Source organism: Sparus aurata, chromosome 1 (assembly GCF_900880675.1).
Source record: "Sparus aurata chromosome 1, fSpaAur1.1, whole genome shotgun sequence".
In the NCBI taxonomy this organism is placed as follows: domain Eukaryota; kingdom Metazoa; phylum Chordata; class Actinopteri; order Spariformes; family Sparidae; genus Sparus; species Sparus aurata.
Window position 1 is genome coordinate 18,110,979 of NC_044187.1, and position 27,818 is coordinate 18,138,796.

A 27,818-nucleotide genomic window follows, 5' to 3' on the forward strand; every position below is an offset into this window, starting at 1 on the left:
TGATGGATACAAGTTTATCACGTACACAGAAGATAATAACTCATAACTGGAGGATTATCTTTGCACCTTCACCTTCCACGATACCAATCACACAACTGATCATGTAACAAAGTGTGTAGCAGGGGTTTGGACAAACGAGGGCTTGACCTTTCTCTGTGTGCTGGAGCTACAGGCACTGTAGATTGGTGAGCAGCATTGCACTGTACACAGGATTTTAGATGACACTGACTGAAGACATTATTTTTACACCTCGCCTCCCAGGGCTTCACATGCTTCAGCTATTTTTGTGACTGTCTTAAATGAGTTGTTTTGTTCGTGCAGCTGTTTACAGTGAAATTAAACTGAAACAAAAAGGGAGTAAAATGTTATTCTCTTCCGCCATGTGTTGTCGGTATCGATCGTTTATGGGATGTCTTTAAAGACATGCATGTACCTGACACCAGACTCTCCTTTATTAATGAGGTTTCATGAAAGTGATAATGACCTCAGGCAGTGGCCTTCAATCCTTGTCCTTTGGACTCCTCATGCACAACATGTAGCTCAATATCCTTGATCCACAAATTCTTCACATCATTTACAATTTTGAGGGTGGTCTTACATAATACTTACCCTGTCTATCTCATTACGAAAAAGATAGAACAACTTTTTTCACCGGGATTATCAAAAATCATTGCTTTTAGTTCTTAACTGAACAATATGGCATGTTGGTAAAGGTTGTTAAATCTTTGATAATGTATTCAATAAAGTAAATTATATTATGCTGTTCATAAGAAAAACACTGTTACATTTAACAATATATACAGTATTTAACAATAACATTTATTAGCAATGTTATTGAGAATTGTTGACTCACACACACACACACACACACCGTACACATGGTCACCCTTTTAAAATTCTGCGATGAGGAAATTAATGAATATCCAGAGCTCCTGTGTGGAGCCTGGGGACAGTCAGCACCATGTATGGCTTATGCGAGGGCTTCATCTCTTTTCCCCCTTTCACATGGTTGCCCTTAGTCCCTCCAACAGTGCTGGAAGTCTCCTGTAACTTAGATTTAATGCAGCTGAGAACGACATCGCCTGAGGAGGACTCAGAGATCCTTCTGGCACAAGCTCTCTTATGTTTAATGGCTGATGCTGTTTGCTTACTCCTCTCATTACACTGGCTCATGTTTAGACTGTGGGGCCTGTCACTGGCTATTAGCATCTGTGGTCAAGCAGGCTGTGGATGAGAGGAAGCATCTGGCTTATCATCAAGCACATCGTAAGTCAGAAATGAGCAGTTTGTTTAGGATTGGGTAAACACAGAATGAAGGATTAACACCCTGTGTGCATGGATACACGGTTAATTGGAAGATTCATGCAACACAAAAAACTAATTCCTCAGTCATTAAAAAAATAGAAAAAATAAATAAACCAATTTCAACATAGTTTTGCAAAAATAGTTTAGTATTTATAGTGAAGTATTGTAAACCCTTGGATATTTCTGACATGAGTTTGGGGCATTACCCAGCTATGTTTTTGGCAATGGAGCCAGGTGAGCCAAAACATGATCTTTTCCTAACGCTGCCCATGTGTTCTTTGTACCTTAACCTACCCGGACAATAAGCACAGCATTGTCACAACGCGTTTCAACAAATCCATGGTTTCAAGAAAAGTACATTGCCAACATTTATTCTACTGACTGAGCTGGGGCTTCTTTTAAATGATGTATAGCATATTTTTTGCCATTAATTGAGATGACAGTAGTGAATGAACAGGGAACACAGAGGGAAACCAACAAGGATGACATGCAGCGAAGGTCCCCAGCCAGAATTCAACTGGAAACATTTCAATGGTACAGATCGCAGACCATGCTGCATGTTAACATACTGTTAGCATCAGACTTTTGCTAGGGCTGAGATCAGATCTTGGTTTACCCAAAGGAGCCTTTGCAGAATTATTTCTGATGGCTCCATACAAACTGGACACGACATCTCTGTTTATATCCATGAAATGTGTCGATACAGCACTTTCTAACCAGAAAACCCCAGGACAATATTATAGCCCTTCTCACAAACCGATGGAACCGCCATAGGGGACAATTTAAGGTTCAGTTTTGTGCCCAAGAATACTATGACATGCAGCTGGTACCTGGCGATCAAACCACCGACCCTCCAGTTAGTGGATGACCCACTCTACCCCCAGAGCCACAGCTGCCCACGGTGCAGTAACATTTTATGTGACTCTGCGTTAAGAGTTGCTCCAATGAGAAGACGCTGTAGTAGTTAATACTGTAATGGATTAATCTGTAGTAACTTGAGGGAAGTTATTAAATTCCCATAGAGAAGGGAGGATACAGATATTATTGAGACCTTATAATCCATCTACCTTAGCCACAGTAAGTACAATGGCATTAGGATGCTGTCAACCTCCGTATTTCTGTTTTTATAGTAGGAGTTAAGGTATCCTAAAACAATCGGAAAAAAAGTCAGTGATTGAGCTTACGCGGAGAAGCCGCACTGGAACATAACAAGGTTGCTCGAGGGCTCCGAAGCCCATAAAAAACTCAAGGTATCCCTGGAAGACGTACCCAACGTGTGAAGACGCTGAACTTTACATGGTTGGCCTACTTGAAAAGACACTTTCATGGTAACAAATTCAAGGCAGAGATCCAAGTCATCATGGGAGTTAAATAGTTCAAAAAAGGCTATCCATAAAATCAAAGAAAGAAAAAAAAAACTAAAAAAAAGAAAAATGATAAAAGTATGCATGAGTAATTGTGGGCTGGCTAATTTACCGATCCTGACATGCGCTTCCGAAAAACACCACTATGCGTAGTTGTTTGCAATGGGATGTCACGGAGCGATGCAGGGGTTTAAGAATAGAAGCATGAAGAGAGGGAGCAGGGTAAAATATTAAGTGTGTCAGGCGGACAGCCAAGGTTTTAGGTGCATAGTTTCAGGAGAATAAGAAGAGGAGTGAGGGGAAATGTCTGGTTATCAGACAGAGAGAGAGAGAGAGAGAGAGAGAGAGAGAGAGAGAGAGAGAGAGAGAGAGAGAGAGAGCAGAGGATAGAAAAGTCTAGTCCTGCAGCAGCAGTATGGGGAGCTAGAGCAATGCTGCCTGCAGCCTCCCTGAACTGAATAGCAAGTAGTTTGCGAGGGAGGGACTGAAGGAAGGGCAGCAGGAGAGAAGAGAAGCGAGGGAGGGAGAGGCTGAGAAAAGGTTAGAGAGGGTGAGAAAAATAAGAGAGTGGTGCGATATCTGTGAGAGCAGAACTGTGCTAAAGAGAAACAAGCGAGTCAATGGGGTGAGAATAAGGATTGAGTATCATTGATGTACTTTTGTTTCACCACAGAGCTGAAAAAATCTATTTATCACACACACGCCTATATGTGCATACACAAACATGACGCGGCTGTCTGCGGGTACTGGACGCTGTTTTTGAAAAGAGTGAAGCTTTAATACGAGTCAAATACTGCTGATCGGCTAGAACACCTCGAAACGGGAATTACTGTGGGTCAATCCAATTCAAGGACCTGTTCTTAATACCAGGAGACATAATCCCATTTCATCATCATTTTCTCTTCCCTGCATTGCATCACTCTCCACCCCTCTGGAGCGGATCAGACCAGACAATGACATGTTGCAAATTATGGGATTTCCACGTGCTAGACAGTCAACACAATACAGACATTAGTGTTGACTGTGAGGGTCGGAGTCTCAAGTACTTTTCCATTAAATAGATGTCAGTGTCAGACACCCTCAACTATGTACATACTCATCGTATCTCATCTGTATCTTATGTGTAACAAATAGTGCTGTTGACTGCAATCATGGCTTGTGGCTTTCATGTCAATACAATGCAGATTTTATAGTCTATGATTTAAGCATTCATAATACAATAATAATCTACCTTCCCCATTATTAATGCAGATTAGGGCTACAGAAAAAGAGTCAAGATGGGCTATTGCAGTGTACAGTGTATGTACAGTTTAATCAAAATGTACTTAAGGTGCATTTTATGCAATATCATTAAAGACAGGGTTCCCTTTCAGTCGATTCACTCGGTACAACACATATATTATGGGATATCACGCCCCCGCGTGGCCTGACTGAAGACACCTCTATTCACACCTTTACGGCAGATGACCTGTGGTGACGTATGCGCAGCCCCGCCTGCACATATATATGTGCACCGCCACAGTCATCCTTCAGTTCTTATGCTCTTCACCTCGCTTAAGAACACTTCTACCGAGTCAGGCTAACTAGCTGCTGCCAGTTAGCTTGGTCTTGTTGTGGCTACTGCCAGCTCGAAATTAGCTTAACTGCCCCTGTTGGTGTTAGCAACTGGCTACCTGCAGAGCGCTAATTTCGTCTACTTTCTTTTGGTTTTTGTGTCTCGATATGAGCGCGCAGCCTAAGCAAGCAAAGGGAAAGTCTTCATTTCGCCCCTGTCCTCAGGGGTGCTGCTTCTCCCTGCAAGAAAAGGACTTCCACGAAGCGTGTCCCGTCTGCCTGGGGATTGTCCACGCCAGGAGAGCATTGACCGAGCCCGAGTCCTGTGAGTCCTGTCTCCAGCTCCGGGGCTCAACCCTTGAAAGACAGGTCAAGTTTGTGGAGAGAGTCCTGGGAAAGACAGCCATTGCACAGCACAAACCCCTCCTCTCCGAGTTGAGGGACCCGGCTTCATCCGAGTCCGGTGGCGAGGAGCTCTTGGTCGGAGACCCCGTTGGGAGCTGGGCAGACCATATGGAGTGTTCTGACGGGCTAGCTGGGTTTGAGCCGGCCCCCTCCGAGGGCGCTAGCCAGCCGCTACCCGGGCTAGCCTCTTACCATGAGGACGATGACGTGCTGGACATCGGCCTGGATGTGCATGGCTTATCGGAGGATGAGCAGGAGCCGCTGTCGTTGGGTCAGTACGCCGCCGCTGCTGTGCCGGTTGACCAGGTCGACACATCCTTCCTCTCACTGTACCGCCGTGCAGCTGAGAAACTGGAAGTGGACTGGCCCTCTCCTCCACCGGCTCAGAAGCCGTCGCGGTTCTCGGGGTTTTTCCTTCCTCCCAACCCAATGACTGTCAGGGACAACCTGCCCATGTTCCCTGATTTTGTCGCGGAGCTCACCTCGACGTGGAACAAACCACTGTCTACCCGCGCCACGGTGCCTGGACAGTTTTTGAAACAGAGCTGAAAAAGCTGGTTTGGTCAACCCTCCGCCTATGGAGGCGTCCCTGGCAGCATATCTTGCCACGGCCCAGAACCATGGTGTCGGCGGCCCCACCACGCTCCCATCCAAGCACTGCAGGTTCTCTGCGTCCCAGCTGGAGAAGATTTACTGAACACAGGCAAGCACGGCCCGTGCACTGAGCTCTGTCACCATGCTTCAGACATATCAAGCTATGTGTCTGGCGGAACTCGGGTCACGCATGCCTCCTGATAGTCCACTGTCCCCTCTCCTTAACGAGGTTAGAATCGCTACGGATTACATCCTCCGAGTGTCCCGCTGTGCAGTGCTCTCCCCGTGAATAGGGATGGCTTCCACGGTGGTGGCGCAGAGGCACCTGTGGCTGACTCTCTCCGACGTTCCAGACAGGGACAGAGCTATTTATTTGGATGAGCCAGTGTCGGTTGACGGTTTGTTTGGACAGTCGCTCGACGCCATCCAGGCTAAGTTTGAGCTAAGTAAGAAACAGACCAGGGCATTGAGCAGCATCATCCCCAGACGGGACGCTAAGCCCAAACAGCCAGCCAACCTGCACAAACCGGCACTGCGCCTCCTCCCAAGAGGTCTGCGATGCCGGCAAGGTCGGGACCCCAGCCGGTGAAGCAGCATGCACCCGGTCAGAACCCACGCCCCTCGGCTTGGAGCAAGGGTCCGCCACCGGGCCTCCAGAAGGACTCCAGCAGTAGGGAGACACTGCTGTCCCTCGGTTGTTGCCGCCAAAAAGGCCGCGTTTAAGTTTTGTTCAGGGGTCAAGTCCTGAGAGGCGCTTCTCTCCCCTAACACAGTCTCCCAAGCACACAAATGCCCCCAAAATGGTGGCTGTTCACTGTGTGAATGTTGTAAATGTGCATTTATTGAATCGAATAAAGATTTCGTTTTGTTCTCAAAACATTGCAAATCAAATAAGCCGGAGCAGACCAGTGCTGCTGTTCCCCCCCCGGCACACTAGAGGGTGACAGCCCCTCCCCCACAGTGCTGCAGGTCAGTTGGCTAGTTGTTCATCTTCCTCGGTGGCGCGCATGCACAGTCTCACCTTGGGTAGAGAGAACCGTTGCCATGGGTTACCGTTTACAGTTTGGGGCCCGGCCACCTCGCTTTCACTTTGTAATAAACACAGTTGTACAAGGCGAAGCAGCAGCAGTTATGGGGGAAGAAATAAACAGCTTGTTGAACAAGAGAGTGATACGAGTTGTTCCTGCTTCGGAAACGAACAAAGGCTGGTACAGCCGTTATTTCGTTGTTCCGAAGAAAGGTGGAGGGCTCCGTCCTATTCTAGACTTGCGAGTGTTAAACAAATACCTACAAACTTACAGGTTCAAAATGCTTACACTCAGACAGCTACTGAGCGTGATCAGACCGGGAGATTGGTTTACAACTATCGATCTGAAAGACGCTTACTTTCACGTAGCGATTCACCCAGACCACAGGCAGTTTCTAAGGTTTGCATTCAAGGGCACAGCCAACGAATACCTGGTGCTGCCATTCGTCTTGTCACTCGCCCCCTGAACATTCACCAAATGTGTCGAGGCGGCGTTGGCTCCGCTCTGGGAACCCGGTTTATTACAACAGGGGTCCCCAGGGAGGGTTTTTTCGCAAGGTGGTGTCCACAGACGCATCCCTGAGGGGCTGGGGGGCTCTGTGCGAGGGCACAGCAGTGAGAGGGGTTTGGACGCCAGCACAATGCAGGCCCCACATCAACCACCTGGAGCTATTAGCGACTCTTTTAGCTCTGAAGCATTTTCGTCCCGTTCTGACAGGCCATCACGTTCTGATCAGGACGGACAACACGACGGTGGTTTCCTATATAAACAAGCAGGGAGGGACATGCTCCCTCCCCCTGTTAAAACTGTCTCACTCTCTGCTGCTGTGGTGCAGTGCTCATTTTCTGTCTCTCAGAGCCACACATGTTCCAAGGCACTTGAACCTGGGGCCGGACCTTCTCTCCAGGGGAGGCACTGCATGAAAAGTGGGATTTTCGGCCCCGTAAACGCCCGGAAATCTCCCTAATTTTCGGCAGTTAACGACAATTTACAGGCTGTGAACGTGGCGTTTGTCTGTGCCAAAAATTGTCGGAAACGAACCATGACGTCAGCGGAGCTCCCGGAGGTGCGAACGCCTCCAATTTGCATATGAATAGCAGCGAAACCACGCCTGGCCAGAGAATGTGTGGGCTGGCTTGAATATCCTCACTCAGTATTGGATGAAACCACTACTCATAAACAAGCAAAGTCACTCGTGATTGGTCACCCTGGGTCATTATAAATGTAAACCCCGGTGGGAATATATATATATATATATATATATATATATATATCATGTTTATATATTTATATTTATATGATTTATTCATTCATTTATATTTATGATATCATCGATGACATTAATTAATTTACTGAGGAAAGGAACATTTGCCAGGAAGGAGTTGTTTATTCAAAGAAAGAGTTTTATTAGCACAAACACAAACACACAGCATGTACAAAGCATAATTTGCGCACACAACAAACGGGAAGCTCACAAGAGGCCCAAAATCCTACAGCACCGAAGTGTCTGTTTCTGCAGACGTCTGTGGTGCGCTGCCCTGTACTGAACGTACGGAATCGTCTCTCATGTGACAGCAGTGTGGCACAGAGCTCGGTGAGCTCCCGGCTGCGAAAGGACGGAGGTCGCACAATTCATCCAGACACCCGCCATCTTGTGCCGTCTTCCTCCTCAGACGTCAGGTCCATGGCGGCGCACTTCCAAAGGTCCACCTCATCCTCAGCTAGCACTCTGGCTCGCTTCCAGCAGCTGTAAAAATAATCAATAAAGACGATCAGTACTGCGCGATGCACTGCGTATGGACACAACACATCTATTATTTAATAGAATAATAGTCACATTGACCAAAAACGGATCTAATCTAATAAATCTTACCCTCTTTCTCCTCGATCGACTCTGAGCTGAACTCCTCACAGCCTCCGCCTGCGATGCAAGATCTGCTTGTTTGTTGTCCTGCGTACTGTCTCTAATGTCTTACAGGCAGCTGGAAAACAATTAAAAAGACTGGTATGAATAAAGAAACGTAAGTCACAGTAAAATTAAGCGAGGGAGAAAACAGTAACAGTTACTTACACACAATGGCGTCATTATCGGCATCGTGTAAATCTGGACTTGCAGACGTGGCTCCGAGCTAACAGGAGGTCGCGGCCTTGTTATGAGGCGAGGTTAGTCTGTGAAAACAAAATGCTCGCAGCGATAAACCTCCGTGTCCCTCTGCGGCAGCGAAGCTCCGTCCGTCGGCGACATTCTTCGTGGCGACCTGGCAAAGCTTCTCCCGTCCGCGCAGACGTCCTCTCGACAATGGCCGGGCCGCTAGCCTAGCTCCTGCTAGCTAGCTTAGCCGAACTTGCTTCATGTCCAATAAAACACAAACACTTCGACTGCGATGGAGAGTCCAACTCACACACTCACAGCACGTCGTCCGACAACAGTTCACAGTCTGTTAGTGATAAAACACGACACTGACGACACACACAGTCCACTGTCAGCTGCTCGACGCCATTAACTCTCCGCTCCTTCTTCCTCGTCACTCACGCTCCGGTCTACCCGGAAGTGTAAAAACTCTTACAGGTCATGAACTCTCACACGCAATAAAAATTACTTTTCAACTGCTTTTAAAACATTCAGAACCCATGAAATTATAGAAATACTTTTTTTTTTTTTTTACATTTTAATATCTTGGTTATCTCAAAATATTTCATGCAAATTTTAACGTCTTAACAACTGGCGTTTTATCTTTAACTTGTTCCCAGGAGAGAGAGAGAGAGAGAAAAGAATAAATAATCTTTTTTACATAACATTGGCCATTGCTAATGACATACACAGTAATTAATCTAGCATACTTTCATTAAATAAATCCATTCAAGCTCAAATATAAGGGTCTATAATTAGGCTATACTGAGCCTGATCTATTTATACCAGAGATTTTCTTAAAATGAAGTTAACACCTCTTAGAAAAAGGTCACCTGGGGTAAAACTCCCCCTGCAACCCTGATTTGCATTTGTATAGCTCACAGCATTTTCATTAACATGTTAAAGCCTCCCCTAGTATCAGGGGGAGGGGGGTCATTGGGGGACAACTGCCAAGCAAGGCCCACGTCAATTTCCGACAATTTACGTCAGTTTTCAGTGTTGCCTGCAAATTGCCGCGTGCAGCCGCAAACCTGAAATTCCACGTCAATCTACAGTGCCGCATATTGACGAAAATCCCACTTTTCATGCAGTGAGGTCCTCTTGTGAGGGAGTGGAGATTGCACCCACTGGTATTGGCTCAGATATCACTGCAGGGGAGGCTTTAACATGTAAATGAAAATGCTGTGAGCTATACAAATGCAAATCAGGGTTGCAGGGGGAGTTTTACCCCAGGTGACCTTTTTCTAAGAGGTGTTAACTTCATTTTAAGAAAATCTCTGGTATAAATAGATCAGGCTCAGTATAGCCTAATTATAGACCCTTATATTTGAGCTTGAATGGATTTATTTAATGAAAGTATGCTAGATTAATTACTGTGTATGTCATTAGCAATGGCCAATGTTATGTAAAAAAGATTATTTATTCTTTTCTCTCTCTCTCTCTCTCTCTCTCCTGGGAACAAGTTAAAGATAAAACGCCAGTTGTTAAGACGTTAAAATTTGCATGAAATATTTTGAGATAACCAAGATATTAAAATGTAAAAAAAAAAAAAAAAGTATTTCTATAATTTCATGGGTTCTGAATGTTTTAAAAGCAGTTGAAAAGTAATTCTTATTGCGTGTGAGAGTTCATGACCTGTAAGAGTTTTTACACCTCCGGGTTGACCGGAGCGTGAGTGACGAGGAAGAAGGAGCGGATAGTTAATGGCGTCGAGCAGCTGACAGTGGACTGTGTGTGTCGTCAGTGTCGTGTTTTATCACTAACAGACTGTGAACTGTTGTCGGACGACGTGCTGTGAGTGTGTGAGTTGGACTCTCCATCGCAGTCAAAGTGTTTGTGTTTTATTGGACATGAAGCAAGTTCGGCTAAGCTAGCTAGCAGGAGCTAGGCTAGCGGCCCGGCCATTGTCGAGAGGACGTCTGCGCGGACGGGAGAAGCTTTGCCGGGTCGCCATGAAGAATGTCGCCGACGGACGGAGCTTCGCTGCCGCAGAGGGACACGGAGGTTTATCGCTGCGAGCATTTTGTTTTCACAGACTAACCTCGCCTCATAACAAGGCCGCGACCTCCTGTTAGCTCGGAGCCACGTCTGCAAGTCCAGATTTACACGATGCCGATAATGACGCCATTGTGTGTAAGTAACTGTTACTGTTTTCTCCCTCGCTTAATTTTACTGTGACTTACGTTTCTTTATTCATACCAGTCTTTTTAATTGTTTTCCAGCTGCCTGTAAGACATTACGAGACAGTACGCAGGACAACAAACAAGCAGATCTTGCATCGCAGGCGGAGGCTGTGAGGAGTTCAGCTCAGAGTCGATCGAGGACGAAGAGGGTAAGATTTATTAGATTAGATCCGTTTTTGGTCAATGTGACTATTATTCTATAAAATAATAGATGTGTTGTGTCCATACGCAGTGCATCGCGCAGTACTGATCGTCTTTATTGATTATTTTTACAGCTGCTGGAAGCGAGACAGTGTGCTAGCTGAGGATGAGGTGGACCTTTGGAAGTGCGCTGCCATGGACCTGACGTCTGAGCAGGAAGACGGCACAAGATGACGGAGTGTCTGGATGAATTGTGCGACCTCCGTCCTTTCGCAGCAGGGAGCTCACCGAGCTCTGTGCCACACTGCTGTCACATGAGATGCGATTCCGAAGTACAGGGCAGCGCACTACAGACGTCTGCAAAAACAGACACTTCGCGGTGCTGCAGGATTTTGGGCCTCTTGTGAGCTTCCCGTTTGTTGTGTGGGCAAATTATGCTTTGTACATGCTGTGTGTTTGTGCTTGTGCTAATACAACTCTTTCTTTGAATAAACAACTCCTTCCTGGCAAATGTTCCTTTCCTCAGTAAATTAATTAATGTCATCGATGATATCATAAATATAAATGAATGAATAAATCATATAAATATAAATATATAAACATAATATATATATATATATATTCCCACCGGGGTTTACATTTATAATGACCCAGGGTGACCAATCACAAGTGATTTTGCTTGTTTATGAGTAGTGGTTTCATCCAATACTGAGTGAGGATATTCAAGCCAGCCCACACATTCTCTGGCCAGGCGTGGTTTCGCTGCTATTCATATGCAAATTAGAGGCGTTCGCACCTCTGGGAGCTCCGCTGACGTCATGGTTCGTTTCCGACAATTTTCGGCACAGACAAACGCCACGTTCACAGCCTGTAAATTGTCGTTAACTGCCGAAAATTAGGGAGATTTCCAGGCGTTTACGGGGCCGAAAATCCCACTTTTCATGCAGTGCATGGGACCGCTTCGGCAGGGCAGAAGTGGATCTTTTTGCCTCCAGAGCAATTACCCACTGCCCCCTGTTCTTTTCCATAACGGACCGCAACACCCCACTGGGAATGGATGCGCTAGCGCACACATGGCCCAACATGCTGCTGTATGCATTTCCCCCGGTGGAAATGATTTTGTCCGTTCTGGAGAGGGTGCGCCAGCAGTGGCTCTCCCTGATCCTGGTGGCTCCTCGCTGGCCGGCGAAGTCGTGGTACGCCGAGATAATCAGTCTGTTGGTGGCGAGGCCTTGGCAGCTCCCTCTTTGCAGGGACCTCCTCTCCCAGGCAGGAGGAGAGGTGATTCACCCACGCCCAGAGCTGTGGCGACTACATGCCTACCCGTTGAGAGGTCCAACTTGATAGCTCAGGGTCTGCCCCCAAATGTGGTGGCAACGATCCAGAGTGCGAGGGCATCATCTACTAGGGGCCTATATGCCTACAAATGGCGGGCGTTTGAGCAGTGGTGTCAGGACCGAAATGTACTCCCATTTCAGTGCTCTATTGTGGATGTTTTGACATTCCTTCAGGAGCTGCTGGATAAGGGTCTCTCTTTCTCAACAATTAAGGTCTATTTGGCAGCTATATCTGCATGCCATGTTGGTTTTGATGGAGTGACGCCAGGCGCTCACCCTCTTGCTATGTGCTTCCTGAAGGGAGTCCGCAGGCTGAGGCCTGTGTTTAAACCCAGCGTTCCCTCATGGGATTTAGCGTTGGTGCTTGAGGCTCTTAGTGGACCCCCATTTGAGCCTATTGAGTCTGCAGATATGAAATTTCTTTCATACAAGACTGCACTGCTACTTGCTCTGAATTCTGCAAATCGAGTGGGCGACCTTCATGCTCTGTCTGTGCATCCCTCTTGTACCCAGTTCACTCTGGATGGGTCTAAGGTTACACTGCGCCCGAATGCGGCGTATTTGCCTAAGATTATCCCCGCAGCCTATAGCTCTATGACTTTTGAGCTCTTGCGCTACTGCCCCCCTCCATTTGCATCTGAAGAGAAGAGGAGGTTACATTCCTTGTGCCCTGTGCGTGCACTACGCACTTACATAGACCGCACCCAGGTTGTGCGTTTATGTGACCAGTTGTTTGTATGTTTTGCTAATCCGGCTAAGGGCAAGGCGCTGTCTAAACAGCGGCTGTCCCACTGGATTGTGGAGGCTATCTCCGTAGCATACAGCAGCAGTGGTCTTTTGTTGCCCCAAGGTGTCAGGGCACATTCAAACAGGGGCATGGCAGCCCCGTGGGCCTTGTTTAAAGGGGTTTCTGTGAGTGATATCTGCGCTGCAGCCAGTCGGTCATCACCGCACAGCCCCTTTGGTGGCTCACTCTGTCCTTTCTGCTGGGTCTACCATGCACTAGAGTGTTGGAGGTTTGACTCCGGCTCGGTGAAGAGCGGCTATCGAACTGAAGGATGACTGTGGCGGTGCACATATATATGTGCAGGCAGGGCCGCACATACGTCACCACAGGTCATCTGCCGTAAAGGCGTGAATAGAGGTGTCTTCAGTCAGGCCACGTGGGGGCATGATATCCCATAATATATGTGTTGTACCTCGTTCCTCTCCTTCAGGGAATAGAAGTTATATTCATAACATTTTGTTTCTGTTTCCCCGAAAATTACTACATATCCTGTATCCTGGAAGATTTCAATGTCTCAGACAAATGGGAAAAATTCAAGTCCAACATTATATGTATTTACTGAGCTTAAAAAATATGAATGTAGAGTTCTAATGCTGTGCATTACCAACCCAGAGTGACAGCCAAAGACATACAAAAACATTACAGGAGATATAACAACCGATTGAAATTCTTTGTTTTTATGGTGTAGTTACGTTTATAAACTCTCCAAAGGTAACGAGTAAGCAGTTTTAAATAATCAATGGAGTTTATCAGCTGTTCCTCGTGCACATGTTAATGCAGAGATACATTAATATTTTCCTTATTTGAGGATGTATTTCACCCTCTCATCTCACCCGTTATTGATCAGGTTGATCAATTTATGATCTTTTTATGACCCGTACCACCTGATCCGCGAACTGAGATCCGTGGAAAACCGTGCACTGTAAATATCAATGTACTTTTTTTATATGCAATAAAACAGAGTTGTTGTTGGAACAGATGACTGTGAAATGGCAGGGCAGAGGGTCCAGCAGCTGAGGATCACACCCCTTTCCCTCAGTAAAGATGAGTACCAATGTTTAATACAGGGTTCGTACACATTTTTCAAGGTCAAATTCAAGCACTTTTCAAGCACTTTTAAGGGTCATTTTCAAATTTTTCCAGCACCTTATTGCTGGGGTAAAATACATATCTACAGGGATATATACACTCATTTTTGTACATTGTATTATGCTGCGAACATCTAAAATCATGTTTCATAATAGCAAGAAGTTTAGAAGTTAAAGGAGAACACAAAGTTTTATCCAAAAAAATGGAAGCCACTTGGCGTTCTTCAGGAACACTCGCACCGAGACAATGAGAGACTGAGAGCACCCTGTAATTTTCTTTTTTGACATAGATTTTTATGTTTCAGAATGCAGTGTTGGGAGTAACGCGTTACAAAAGTAATGCAATTACTGTAATGCATTACTTTTTGCTGTAACACAGTAATTTAAGGCATTACAAAAACAAAAAAAGGTAATATTTTACTCAGTACAAATCTCAGTAACGTGTAGCGTGTTATAATGCATATAATGCTAGAGAACTATTGATCGAGGAGAAGATGAGTGGAAGGATGTAAAGAACATTATAGTTAAGTGCATTTTGTGTGCAAAACCAAAAGATCTCTCTACCTCGCAAAATAGCACAAGTCATTTAACGAAACATCTAGAGCGGTGTCACACTAACATTAAGCTAGTGACCAAAAGAAAGCAAACTGAGGATGAGAGCGGAGAAAAAAACATTCTCCTGTACTGCGATGCTTAAACCTCAAGAAGCGAGGAGACTGGTGGCAGAGTATGTTGTCAAAGACATGCTGCCACTTTCAACAGTGGATTCTCCGTCTTTTATAAAAATTGTGAGCAAGATCCCCTTCCAGGCTAGCAATGACAAGGTAAGCTATTATTGCCTCAACAGGTTAGTGCTGTTGGGCTACTGACTGTAATATAAATATAGCGACATAATGTCAGTCTGTGTTACATTAGTTTGTATCCAGATAAAACATACAAAAACTTCTGTTAAACACAATAAACATTAGCTAAAGGGCCTTACAATGTAGGCTCCCCCCTGTTTTTGAAAGGTCTGCCCAAACTGAATTTGAGTGTTAACATCGACCATTTTGAGATGTACGACCACTTTCTGCCCCATGAACAGATTTAGGCTACACTGGAAATCAGTGTGTGTGTTTCAAAAAATTTCAATACAATGTAGATGCATTCTAAGAATATGTACTGTCCCTGATATATAGAGGAAGGTGGGACAAGTCCATGCATCATGCATGTTTAATCACATCTAGAGGACATAAGCTTTTAGAAAATGCTTTCCCTTACGTTAATAACGATCAAGGTGTTGACAAACAAAAAGTTATGACACATACTGATTTTTCAATGTAAATATTCTCATGAAACAGGTAGTGCACCCCAAATGCTTCAATTTTAACGCTGCAATTCATGTTCAGTATGGCCAGCCCTTTCAAAAACTGTTGTTTTCAGTGTTAGTGGTTGTATATGTTGGTGAAAGTAACTTAAAAGTAATGCAATAGTAGTGTAATGCCTTACAATTAGAATACAGTAATATCACAAGGTAATAAAGTTACTGAAATTACAGTAACAAGTAATAAATAATGCATTACATGTTTGGAGTAACTTGCCCAACACTGTCAAAATGTGTCACCTATCTGTAAGAAGTCTTGGCTTGCCATCTAATTTACTTTATTAGAAGTAAGTAATGAGAAGTGGAGAAAAGTGAACATTTCCTTTTCACACTTCAAGCTCTGACTGACGTCAGTGCCTGGTGTGACGTCACAGAGACAAACTGAACAGTCAGTTTCTGACTCTGGCACTTTAGCTCTACTGTTCACCAGTGTGAGTGACTCGTCTACTGACTGGCTGTCAGCAGAGGAGAGATGCTCTGTGCTGCACAGATAGCTGTTCGCTTATTCATCAAAGTTTATTAATATTGAACGTGTCATCAGTCCAAATTGCATCAAATTCAACCTTCTCCTCAGCCATCCTTCTATTGCTACCAGGCTGCATGTGTGACGATACACACACAGGCCACAGACTGCATACACAGACAGTCAGGCGCTAACTTAACGAGGTCACGTAACGTGATTAATGGTCCGCTAATTATTCCTTAGCTTGTTATGGTTTAGCTAACGTTAGCGGTTAGCATAAACAAAGTGTTAACATGCAGTGTTGGCCTAAGTTACTCAAAAAGTCTTCACTTACATGTCATGTGACTTTAGAGCGCAGACTCTCCCATTGCACACATCTGCACATCTTTTTTGCAGAGTTTGCATGACGCCACTCTTTGATTCGGTCCTCGTCATAACCATTGTTTGTACTTATAATTTTCAAGCCAGTGGTCGTTGAAACAGCAGCCTCCCGGCATTCTGTCATCTCCTGCTGTCGCTCTTCTAAGAGGGGCGGGGCTACACACAGACTGGCAGGTCGCAGAGAGGAGCAGAGAGGCTCAGCGGAGCCCAGGAGAAAACATCTCCACATACGGTTTTCTTACCGATTTTATTTCTCCTTGTAATAAGCAAACTATCCAGTCCATCTCAATTTTGTGAAAGACATAAGAGTTATAATGTCAAGCACTTTCAAGCACTGAAACTAAAATCCAAGCACTTTTTAGGCCTTGAAAATACAACATTGAAATTCAAGCACTTTCACGGATTTCAAGCACCCGTACGAACCCTGTTAATATGTGTCATTTCCTGGTGCGTCTGGCTCTTAAAGAGAATGGGACACAAAACTTGGATTGTTTTTTTCATGTAATAAAACTATTTAAAGTCACAGTGTTTGGAAAAAACTTTTTTTTTTTTTTTTTTAAGTATTTGACAACTTGACATTGACACTCAACAACAAGCTATAGCTGCAAGAGTAGAGAAAAGCTGATAAAAATTTAAATCGTACAGTATTTATGGGTGGATTACTCTGGATGGAGAAAGTAAAATATGTCCGGAGTTTTCCCAGTCAAATAATCGAAAATGATTGAAATGATCAAATAATGGAAAACCTGCGGTGAGGACACACATAGAAACAACCTTCATGAGTGAATTTAAGCAAAACAATGCTAATTAAATTATAAAATGAGAGGAGGCAGAAAGGTGATGGAAAAGACTGACTTGCTGTGTCTAAGCATTATCTACCCTGACATCTACCTCAGACTCCATCCCTGCTTACCTGACCGTCTCTTTCCACTCATTGTTTGCATCTGCCAAAACTACCACTCTTTATGCGACCTCTTAGCTAGACCGTGTAGAGCAGGGGGTTACAAGTCAGCAAGGTAACTCCATTAACCTGAAATGACTGACGTGAAAACAAGTTTTTCACTGACGCTGGAATATTTTAGCCCCGTTCCATTTGTTCACACCCTGCCTCTCGAAAGTTAGAAGTTGTGCACAGGGAGATGTGAAAGACCAGTTATCTCTGACACACACCGGTTTCAAATAGTCCACTGCACAGGCACACAAGAATGAACTGAATTTAAATTATACAAAACATGTGACCAGCAAATGAGTTCTCCAGAGCTGCCAGGTCTTGCTATCAATGTGAGGGTGGTGGTTGTCAGGAATAGCAAGGACTATACAGAATATTATGCGTCTTTTTTGTAAACCAGGATAATGATGACTCAAGCTGCTCTTCCGGGTGGGTTGCTGTGTGTAGGTAGCACTAATCAGGGATTAGGATGTTTGGGGAAAGGGAAAAAAAAATGGCCTCAAGTCCGACAGCAAAACATAGCCAGCAGCGAAACAAACAAAAACATGCTAATGATAGCATGATAACACTAGTGTACCTGCTGCCTATTGTGACTGAGCCCACCGTAGAGACAGCCGCTGTGCACACAAACAACAGAGACATACTGTACAGAGCGAGACAACAGTGTGCTCCCTTGCCATAATGATCCGGGGTGCAACCACTTCAAAGACTGCTGGAGCTGGCTGAACTGGTGAAATGATTATGTCTCCCACTATCCTTTCATGTGGGCTTTGTCAGTCCAGCCACACAGCAGCTCAAGCCACAAACAGAGTTGTTGCTGCTATTAGTTACGAGGAATAAGGAACAGTAAAGCCACAGAATATCTGGACATGATGTAAGTGCACTGCGTGAAGACGGATCAGGGGATAGGACTTACTGTCATGGTGGGTGTTTGGGGATTGATGACTTCAAAGGACATCTATTCTCTTCCTTAAGCTGACTCATAAAATGTATTCCTTACAATGGCCACAGCTGCTTGAGTCCAACCAGTATTTTCAGGAAATGACATGTAGACATCACTCTTGAAAATATTGGCTGTCATTTGTCAGTCCGTCTCGGAAACAGCACAGATTGAGGCACTAGGAGGGACATATGAACCTTTCTACATCTGATTGATTAATCTGTTGCACATCATCTGAATGAGCACTGATATGATAACAGGCTGGTGAATTGATTCAGCTGTGGAAACAAGGACATGCTGCACCAGTCCCTTATTTACATGCAACAGGCCCAATGTGTCTTTGGCAACTCTTAGCCTATTAAAGGGATGCCTGGTGCAGAATAATTTCTATATGCTACACGGCAAAGGGGTTATAGCAGAAGATCTGCCATAGTTACCGATGTTCATCGGAGAGATTCATCATTAGCTCTGCTTTATAAAAATGTTCCAAGTACTTCCATAGCGTCTGTAGGTGTATCCATATTTGAAGATTTTTTTCAATGCAGGGAAGTGCTGTCTTCCTACAGCTATGACATAAGACCTATGTGCAATAAATGCATCCCGTTGTCCAAGAGCAATACATTTGTGATTTGAGGACTTAATTAGATGAACATCGACATCAGAAAAGGAAGCGCTGGGATTTGATAAAGTGCAGTAAAGCTTGAGACAATTACTGCCCACGGCATTTTCCGATCACCCAGCCAGGCCAGCAGGTGCGAACGCCGCTGGAGGTTAACTGCCAAAGGGAAAAGAGGGAAGAGAGCCAGGAAAAGCGCTAACAGCTTGGACCTAAGGCTGCTGCTCCAACTAGCCTACTAGTTTCTAATGTCTAGTTTCAGGGAAACAATGGGAAATCAAAGACTGTTGTACCCAAATCTTGCAGAGACCTGGATCCATCAGAATGTTCCAGATAAAGCTATTGCACTCAATGGTTAAATCATGTCACGTGAACAGAACACAAGAGGCCACAAAGGGTGGGAAGGGAAGACTGTCTACATTAATGACGCTTCGTGCTCAAACGTAATCAAAATTCATTAACAGTGTCCCAGATGTCAAGTTTTTAACGCTAAGATGACAACCACATTATTAACACAATCTATCCTGCTGTTTACATTTCTGAGGCACAAATAAAAAATAAAAAAATGCACTACAGAATGATAATGATGATTCCTGGATAAGTAACAAAAGTACATGTTGTTTGACTAAACATTTATTTCATTTTCTTCTATTCCATGATGAAATATTTTTACATATTATGTTCTATGTGTACATAGCATGGAAGTGCTACAATTTACATTTCATTGCGCAAACCTGTGTTGTAAAATGACAATAAAGGACCTTGACTGTGATCTCAGCGGTCCTAGAGTAAAGGCTTCATTTGTTTAGCTTCCGATGTTAATTTTATTTTTTTAAGGCTTTGTCTGCAGTCATCTCAAGGTGTTGTTTTGGATATTGTCGATTAAATGTAAAGATATACAAATCTCCTGCATAAAAAAACCCTGAAATTAGTGTCAATGTTCTCCATGGTAAGGTGTGAACGCAACTGATAACTTCTTAGTGTCAAAGGAACATAATCAAAACGTCATATCATCAGGAATGTTTTGTACAATTGGGGCTTTTCTATTCAGAAAACTAAATACACAAATATTGACAAATGTCATTAAAAAAAATAAAGCCTAAAGGGGAAGCAGTATGAAAATTCAGTGACATCTTTGGAAAACCTTGACCATTTTAATACTACCGTGTGCTCTGCCTGGCAATAACAGTTAACACAGTCTGGGAGCAGCATAGCAGGAACTTGTGGGCATCACAAGAAGGGTGAAGTATGCCCCTGGGCTGGCCAGCCTTATTTTCAAAGCTGTGACAGGGTCAGGTCTCTGCTGAGGGTTATCGTCTTAATTATGCATGGCCCATCTGGTAGACAAGGCTCTGGTGGAGGTGGGCAGCTGCACCAGACAGTAGCTGATAGAAGAATGACATGATGAATAATGTCGATTCCCAGTGCCTGTTCTCTCTAACATAAATAGAGTGATGCCAATATCTAATATATCCAGGGATTTGTCAATTAAGTTAAAAAGACTGCCAGTGTAAAGCAACATTGGCAAATACGAAATAATTCAGTCTACCCTACACAGCACACTACAAAATAAATGGCTAATTGTTGGGTTCAAAATGTAGAACTTGTCCCTGACAGAACATTGATATTGTGGGAATTTGCAAATTACTTCCAGATTATGTTCAGTTATGGGATCTTTTCAAAGCAAGCATGACAGCATGCAGTCGAAGCAGATTAAAATCATTTCCCTGAATTGAAGGCTCTACATAGCTACATAAAATGTTATAAAGGCAGCACCAACATTGCTGGAATTCTTTGTAAGTGCATGACAAAGGGTGATGTTGATTGGGCTGTAGATTTCGAGGTTTGAAATAACTGGGGTGCAGAGAGAGTAAATCATGCAAAAACATTTTTAAACAGTTAGACGCGAACCAAAACACACGCACACACACACGCACAAAGACAGCAGAGACAAAGTGAGGCTGAGAATTTTTCTCTTGCCAGAGGATTTAGCTGCCATTGTCTGCTACCAGAGACAGTACTCTGCATTTTAATCAAGGGTGCAATTTTGAATCCAGTGGCCCTATGATGTGATAACAATTGGATTTTTCGCTTCTACTGTGTCAGGCTTGGCTATGCGTCATCATGCACCATCACATTCGCCATAGTTACTGGGATCTAGTTATCAGTGCATTGTGCCTGTGGTCAACTTACAGTATGTCGTGATATGGATCAGCCTGTAGGAGGGTAGATAATGTTAGCCTGCACGGGTTTGTTTGCAGTGTTGGGAATAACGGCGTTAGAATAAACAGCGTTACTAACTGTTACGACCAGGGCCTAGGGGAAACCCTGGTGCAACAAGAGAATGAGACTCCCCTCTTCCCATTCCCAAGCACCACCGGCAATGAGCATTTTTAACATAGTTTTATTCAAAACAAACATATTTTCGACAATCATGCATGCTGGCAGTCTGGGTCAATGGAGGAGAGTCCCCAGGAACTGGGCAGAGCTGGCCTTTAAACTCTTGTCTTCAGGCAGGAACCAATCAGCTCCCAGGGACAACCTACAATCACAGACACACCTGCAACCAATCACAAAAACATACTCTCACTCACACAGGTAAAACAGGGATATTTAAAACAGACAAACATTTATGACCACTAGGGTCGTAACACCTCCCCCCTTAAAACTGATCATTTCTCCTTAAAGAAACGTTCAAGTTCATGCAATGTAATCGGATGTTGATCAATCACATGTCTGTTCCCCCCCTTAAAACAAATCTACATAAAAACAGGACCCAGAACCTGGTTAGTGGGTGCCTCCCACAAACAAAATGGCCACCACCATGATGAGAGAACACAAAACATACACACACCAAAAACAGCAACAGGTGACCTACACAACCGTGGAGTGCAACAGCCACTGCACAAAAGGTGTCACTGTGTAGCCACTACTACACACAAATGTTGCCAGCTTACACCTAAGCTGCAACCACAAGTGACCCAACAAAAGTGACTGCCACCACCACACCCAAAATGGACACCTTGTGATCCCAAACCACACGTTACTATATCATGGAGTGCAACAGACAGAGACAGTGTGACCGGACAAACTGGGAAGCCATACCCACCACTCAAAATCCACTGATCTGGGGAGTGACGCCATCCCAATCACACTAATTAATACACTAAAAACAGTAACACCGACGTGACCAAACCAAAAGTGGACTGCAACAACCACACACAAAAAGGCATCACACTGTAGTCACCACTACACAAATGTTGCAAGCTTACTCTTAAGCTGCAACCACAAGTGACCCTACAAAAGTGGAGTCCAGTTCCACAACCAAAAGGTCACAAAAAGTTACCGCACAAAAGTATCAATTAGGGCCACACATCACAACGTGACCAACACAAAAGCAGCCATCTCACAGAAAACTACGTTGCTGTGCAAAGTATAAACGAAGGGAAACAAACTGCAGAGACACCCCAACTTTACCTGCCTACAAAAGGTGGCTAACTCACCTAGCTAGTCTTCAGTGGCTTGCCGAGCTCGAGGCACCTTTAAACGCTGAACTCAGTGCATCACCGAAGACCAGGAACCTAGTCAACTGCGAAACGCCGAAGCGTACCCCCACTCAGAATTACCACCAAAAATAAGAAAGGCAAAATAATAAACGTGGCGAATCCTTGAAAATGCCGGCAGCTTTCTGGTTAGGGTGCTCAGTCAGAAACACAACATGCAGCAACAACTTAACAAAAGAGATGACCACTACACTTAACTAAAGACCACTTACACAAACGCAAACTAAACCAAACCATCTCTACTTCACCTCATGGACATTCAGATCCCGGACGAGCCCCCAATTGTTACGACCAGGGCCTAGGGGAAACCCTGGTGCAACAAGAGAATGAGACTCCCCTCTTCCCATTCCCAAGCACCACCAGCAATGAGCATTTTTAACATAGTTTTATTCAAAACAAACATATTTTCGGGGCAGAGCCGGCCTTTAAACTCTTGTCTTCAGGCAGGAACCAATCAGCTCCCAGGGACAACCTACAATCATAGACACACCTGCAACCAATCACACAAACTCTACTCTCACTCACACAGGTAAAACAGGGATATTTAAAACAGACAAATATTTATGACCACTAGGGTCGTAACAGTAACGGCGTTCCTTATTTTCAGTAAGGGTAATCTAACTAATTACTATTTCCACTGTTACAACGCCGTTACCGTTACCGACTATTAAATCTGGCACGTTACAAACTGAAGCTGATCATTGAAGCAGTTGTCATCCGACTCGGCTCTCAGCCACCGGAGCAGCAGAGCTGTTTTATTTTATTATTTTTTAGCTTGGCGAGGGAGGAGGGGGGGCGGAACAACTGCATAAGTGATGATGATTGGCTCTCTAAGGTAGAGTGAGAGTTCGTAAGCCAATCAGAGGCAGTGTTCAGTTTACACACAAACCACACACGCGCTCGGCAGCCTCGCACACACAAACTAGCAGAGGTGAGCTGCAGCAATGGCAAGTCCGAAGGGAAAGTTAACGTTTTCAAAGTGGAAGTACAGACACTACTTTAATCTCTTTTGTCTATGTCCGTTGTAAGCAACTCTAATCTAATGAATCATCTCTCAGTGACACACGCTTCTACAAAACTAACACTGGCCAAAAACTCCGTTGCTGACGCTGTTGATGATGACAGCAGGCCAGGCGTGGCTAACGTGAGCTCCGTCCGAGCAGCTAAAGCTGGATTTTTCTGCTCCAGCTTCACAAAAACTTGAAACAGACTGAACTGAATGCAATGATAGGCAGGTATGTTGTTGAGAACATGCTCCTGTTATCAACAGCTGACTCAGACTCCTTCAGAGCACTCACTGGCAAAAATATCGGGGAGAACAGGTGCCGGTCCGCCATGCAGAAAGACATTTTCTGAATACATGGATGCCGAGTAGCTAAAATGAATGCCGAGCTCAAAAGGGGAATAATTAAAAGTAACGCAATAGTTACTTTTCCTGGTAACTAGTTGCTTTTATAGTGGAGTAATTCCGTTACTAACTCAGTTACTTTGCGAAAGAAGTAACTAGTAACTATAACTAATTACTTTTTTAAAGTAACGTGCCCAACACTGTTTGTTTGTACTAATGACTTATCCAGGATGTAACTTCAGGCAGAAGAGCTAGGCAAGGTGGTCAGCGTCATAGATTTGATAAAATGATGCACACTAAAAGTTGACATTTTCTTGCACAGCCTCAGGGCTGCAGAGTAGTTTATAGACACTGTTTTCATTTGCAGTGCACAGTTTTCAAATACGTAAGGCTGAAAATATCTTCTATTCTAACTGACATTTACAATAGGAACTGTTGAATGCATGTGTAATGTGTACTGTACAGTACATAAGAAAAAAAAATGCTTTTCTGGGTGTGTGTGGTTGACAGCTATAATAAAATGTATATACCTATTTAGTTTGGTGAACTGTACTGAAACACAGGAAGAAGAACAATAGAAACAGTGAAAGATGAAAACTTAAGCTAAGTTGAAATCAGTCGCATCTTACTGAGGAGAACATACATTTGTTATATTTTACATCTGGTTCATTTAAGTTAGGATTGAAGCTATTGTTAAAGACATCAACATAAAAGGTATCAGTGGGTGAAAATTACTGATAAATACCGTTAATATTGGTACACATTCCATCTCCATACACCAACTCTATTACCCTCCATTAATGTACAGAAACACTTGTTTGACCATTTAATTTTGCACTGCTGAGGACAAACATTGACTACTTTTGTTAAAAAAAAATGTCGGCAATTTATTTTTAATTATTAATGTCTTGTTTCAGTTACTTGGAGAAACATCCATCGTCAGCCTATTGCATGCCCACCCCTTTTTCTTTCCATTCTAATTGTAATGTTACTCCATCCTTTGTCATCTAGTCCTCGTGTACATTTGTACATTTCACATTTTTCATCAAATATACACAGTGAGGTGTCCCCAAAAAACAGCACTGGTGTCATTTGCTCCATATGTAAACAAACATTAGCTGCCAACAAGGCTGACACACTCGCCCCTGAAATACCCTGAAGGCATTGCAATGCAATGTACACTCCAACACCCAATTCCAGCTTGCCAGTAAAACAATCTGCGTGATATACTGTATGTACACCAAATGGAAGGAAAAGGTTTGCCGTGATATGTAAATGAAAATCTCAAAACACAAAACATTATCCTAAACTTCTTTTGCACTGCAGCACAGTGGCTCAGTGACTGGAATCAGGATGTCCTCCCCTTATTCAGGGAGCCTGGTTTCATCATACACCAACAGACATGATTATTAGGTTACTACTGGAATGATCCTTTCATTGCCCTTGACCAATGCACTGGCCTAAAAACTGGTGCTGGCCAGCCCATGGAGATTAATAAAGTACAACTTTAACAACCCCCTTAGGTCATTATAAAATGGTGTTATGGGGATTCCCTTAGCGAACACAAAGGACATCCCTCTTTAGTATTGAATTGTGCAAGGTATTCGCGCAAAGCCCTGAGATACAGAGAAAGATAGTGAGGAAGTGACCAGTATACAGGCGTGCTACATCTGTAAAAGACCTAAAATAACTTCAGGAATAAATCATTCACAGGCTCTAAAAGCTTGACATCTACTGTGTTACGGCACAGTCTTTGTGCCATCCTGTTCCTGCGTATAGACATGACAAATTGATCCGTGGGACACAACATTAGATACTACCAAGGCTGAATGCCGCCCACAGGCCATAATCAGCTGTGCTGTAACACAGCATATTACATATCATTTTGCTTTCCACTTGCTGAATTTTTCTTTCAAGAGAATGATTTTACCTGTGTAAAAGTTGAATCTATGATGGGAATGCAGTATGAGTGAGGACTAGATACTGTCAAGAAATCAGCACACTGGAATATTACGCATCAAGTATCACACACATTTTAGCACAAGCACATACTTCAATGCCAGATTACAGTATTTAATCATGAAGTGGATGTCAAGTTAACCTGAATAGAAAAAAAAATAAAAAATAACTGTAACCAGTAGGGCTGGGTATTGTTAAGAACCTCACGATTCGATTTGATTTCGATTCTTTAGGTCGCAATTCGATTCAATATCGATTCGATTCAATATTGACTTAAATGCTTCGATATCGATTCAGTAATAAGTAGTGATAAACACATAATTCATTAGAGTACCTGTTGATAATTTTTTAATAAAAAAAAAAAGTCATCTTAAATTATAAATCTTTCCTCTAGGAAGTTCTAGTTCGATTCAGAGGATTTTATGAATCAATATTGAATTGGGAAAAAATATATTGCAATGCATTGATGAATCGATATTTTTACCCACCCCTAGTAACCACTGAATTCACCTCAGAGTCCCAATATGAGGCTTGTTGCTGCCTGTGCTGCCTGTGACAAAGCAAAGCCTGGTATTAAAGGATAATACCTGCATTATTTAACATTTTCCATTATTATCAACAGTTCCCCTCAAGAGACACAAAAAACAGAAGTTAATTTATCCAACAAAAAAAATTGCCTGTGTAGTACCCAGAGCCTGATATAGCATCTCCCTCTGTGCCACCGACCTCATCCAAAACCCATTAAAAACACATGAACAAGCCATACTGTTAAGCCGGGTGACATATTTCTTGAGATCAACACAAGTTTATTCTGAAACAGCTCTCAGAGTAGCTCTTTCGTTGAGCAGACGCCACGCTTAGGGCACACAGATCTGTGTTTACACGGCTTTGCCAGTTTGATGAGCTGGGAGGAATAACACCTTACTGGCACAGAAGAGTACACTACACCTCAGGCTTTGGAAAAAAAAACAAAAAATGTCTGAGGAGGTTTATGAAATGTGTTTGTATCAGGAGAGAGAAGAACAAATTCAGTATAATTTATTCTCATAATATTTGTAGAATGACCTAATCTTTAAATATTGAATACACACTTGCGTGAGTGGGGAAGTGAGAATATACACATCTTTTGTGAATTAAAATGAAATGGTGCTTTCTATCAAATCGTCATGCCTAGTTTTGATTTTTAACTTCTATTTAACTTCCCTTATGAGCTCATATGTTGTCACAATCAGTGGCACCACATTCAAGGCAATTCTAAGCAATTCTAGGCAACCTTAATAAATGTTACAATATCAAACAATGACTTACAGAAGACATTTTAACTGCAGACCTCCATACTTGTCAAAGTAGGGCAATCACTATTACTTACACCATTAATAGGGGTTCTATCTTATTCAAGTCTCCCAGTAGGTCACGACAATGTACATGCAACACTGACACTGAAATGGGACACTGAAATTGTGGCAGCTAATTGAATTCAGCCATCATTAATTTTATCATTTGTACCTGTGCTTTGTAACTGTGACATGTAAAATGCCTTCCACGAAAAAAGGCTTAAGATATGACATAATGGCATCATAAATGGTGGCTGCCTTCGTGGTGCACGGGTATCATACATCATCTGGTATCTCATTGTGTAAAATGTGACTACCATTTTGAATAATGGAAGATTCCATGGAAGTGCATTATGTTTATTGTTCAATATTAGATCTCTCTCTCATTAACATGAGAATACAATCATTCAGAATCTGTAAATATTCTGAGATAATAGTATTTCCAATTTTTATTAATCGGTCACAATGCCGCTGGTGATCAGGATCTGGTGGGTTGCTTTGTAAATTGACAGGTTCAGCAATTTAAAAATGCCTTTGTAGCACTGAAATTTCATTGCTGCATGACATCTACCAATTTCTCAAACCAAGGAGTGAATAAAAACAAGTGTTATTGGATTCTAATTCATTATTCAAGATACGACTAGGTTAGCACTTACCATTTTCTTTTGTTTGGTTACTGAGCTGTTAAACAGTATTTTGTATTTTTTTGTCTGTGCTTTTAGGTGACTTTGACGTGTGAGATGATAAATGTGCCATTAAGTTCACTCCAAAGTCAAAAGACGTATTTGGGATACCTGGGTCACCCCCAACAGCACATGTAATGGATTTCAGCATCATCATGTTTTTCAGACATAGTGCAACTAATTATTACAATCACGGTGGGACATCGGTGGAGAAGAAATAGAGCTCCAATGATTGCCACCACCTGTGGCACCCTCACTAAATGAACAGCAGGGACATTCATGACATCAACATTTACACCAGA

The 27,818-nt window shown here is 43.4% G+C and overlaps 1 protein-coding gene across 3 annotated transcripts in view; it reads right to left on the reverse strand.

The window, feature by feature from the left end:
* ctnna2 (catenin (cadherin-associated protein), alpha 2) overlaps window positions 1-27,818 on the reverse strand; it is a 383,489-nt gene that overhangs the window by 100,543 nt on the left and 255,128 nt on the right. Inside the window, exon 1 of one of the 3 annotated variants that reach the window (XM_030412828.1) lies at window positions 16,078-16,241. The exons of 1 other annotated variant lie outside the window; for it this stretch is intronic. Coding sequence is in view for 1 of the 2 variants with exons in the window: in XM_030412835.1 (XP_030268695.1) it covers window positions 21,154-21,171 (18 nt within the window). In the remaining variant the exon portion in view is untranslated. Of the gene's footprint in view, window positions 1-16,077; window positions 16,242-21,017; window positions 21,172-27,818 lie in introns of those variants that run through there. One more of the 3 variants, XM_030412835.1, reaches the window with a different exon arrangement.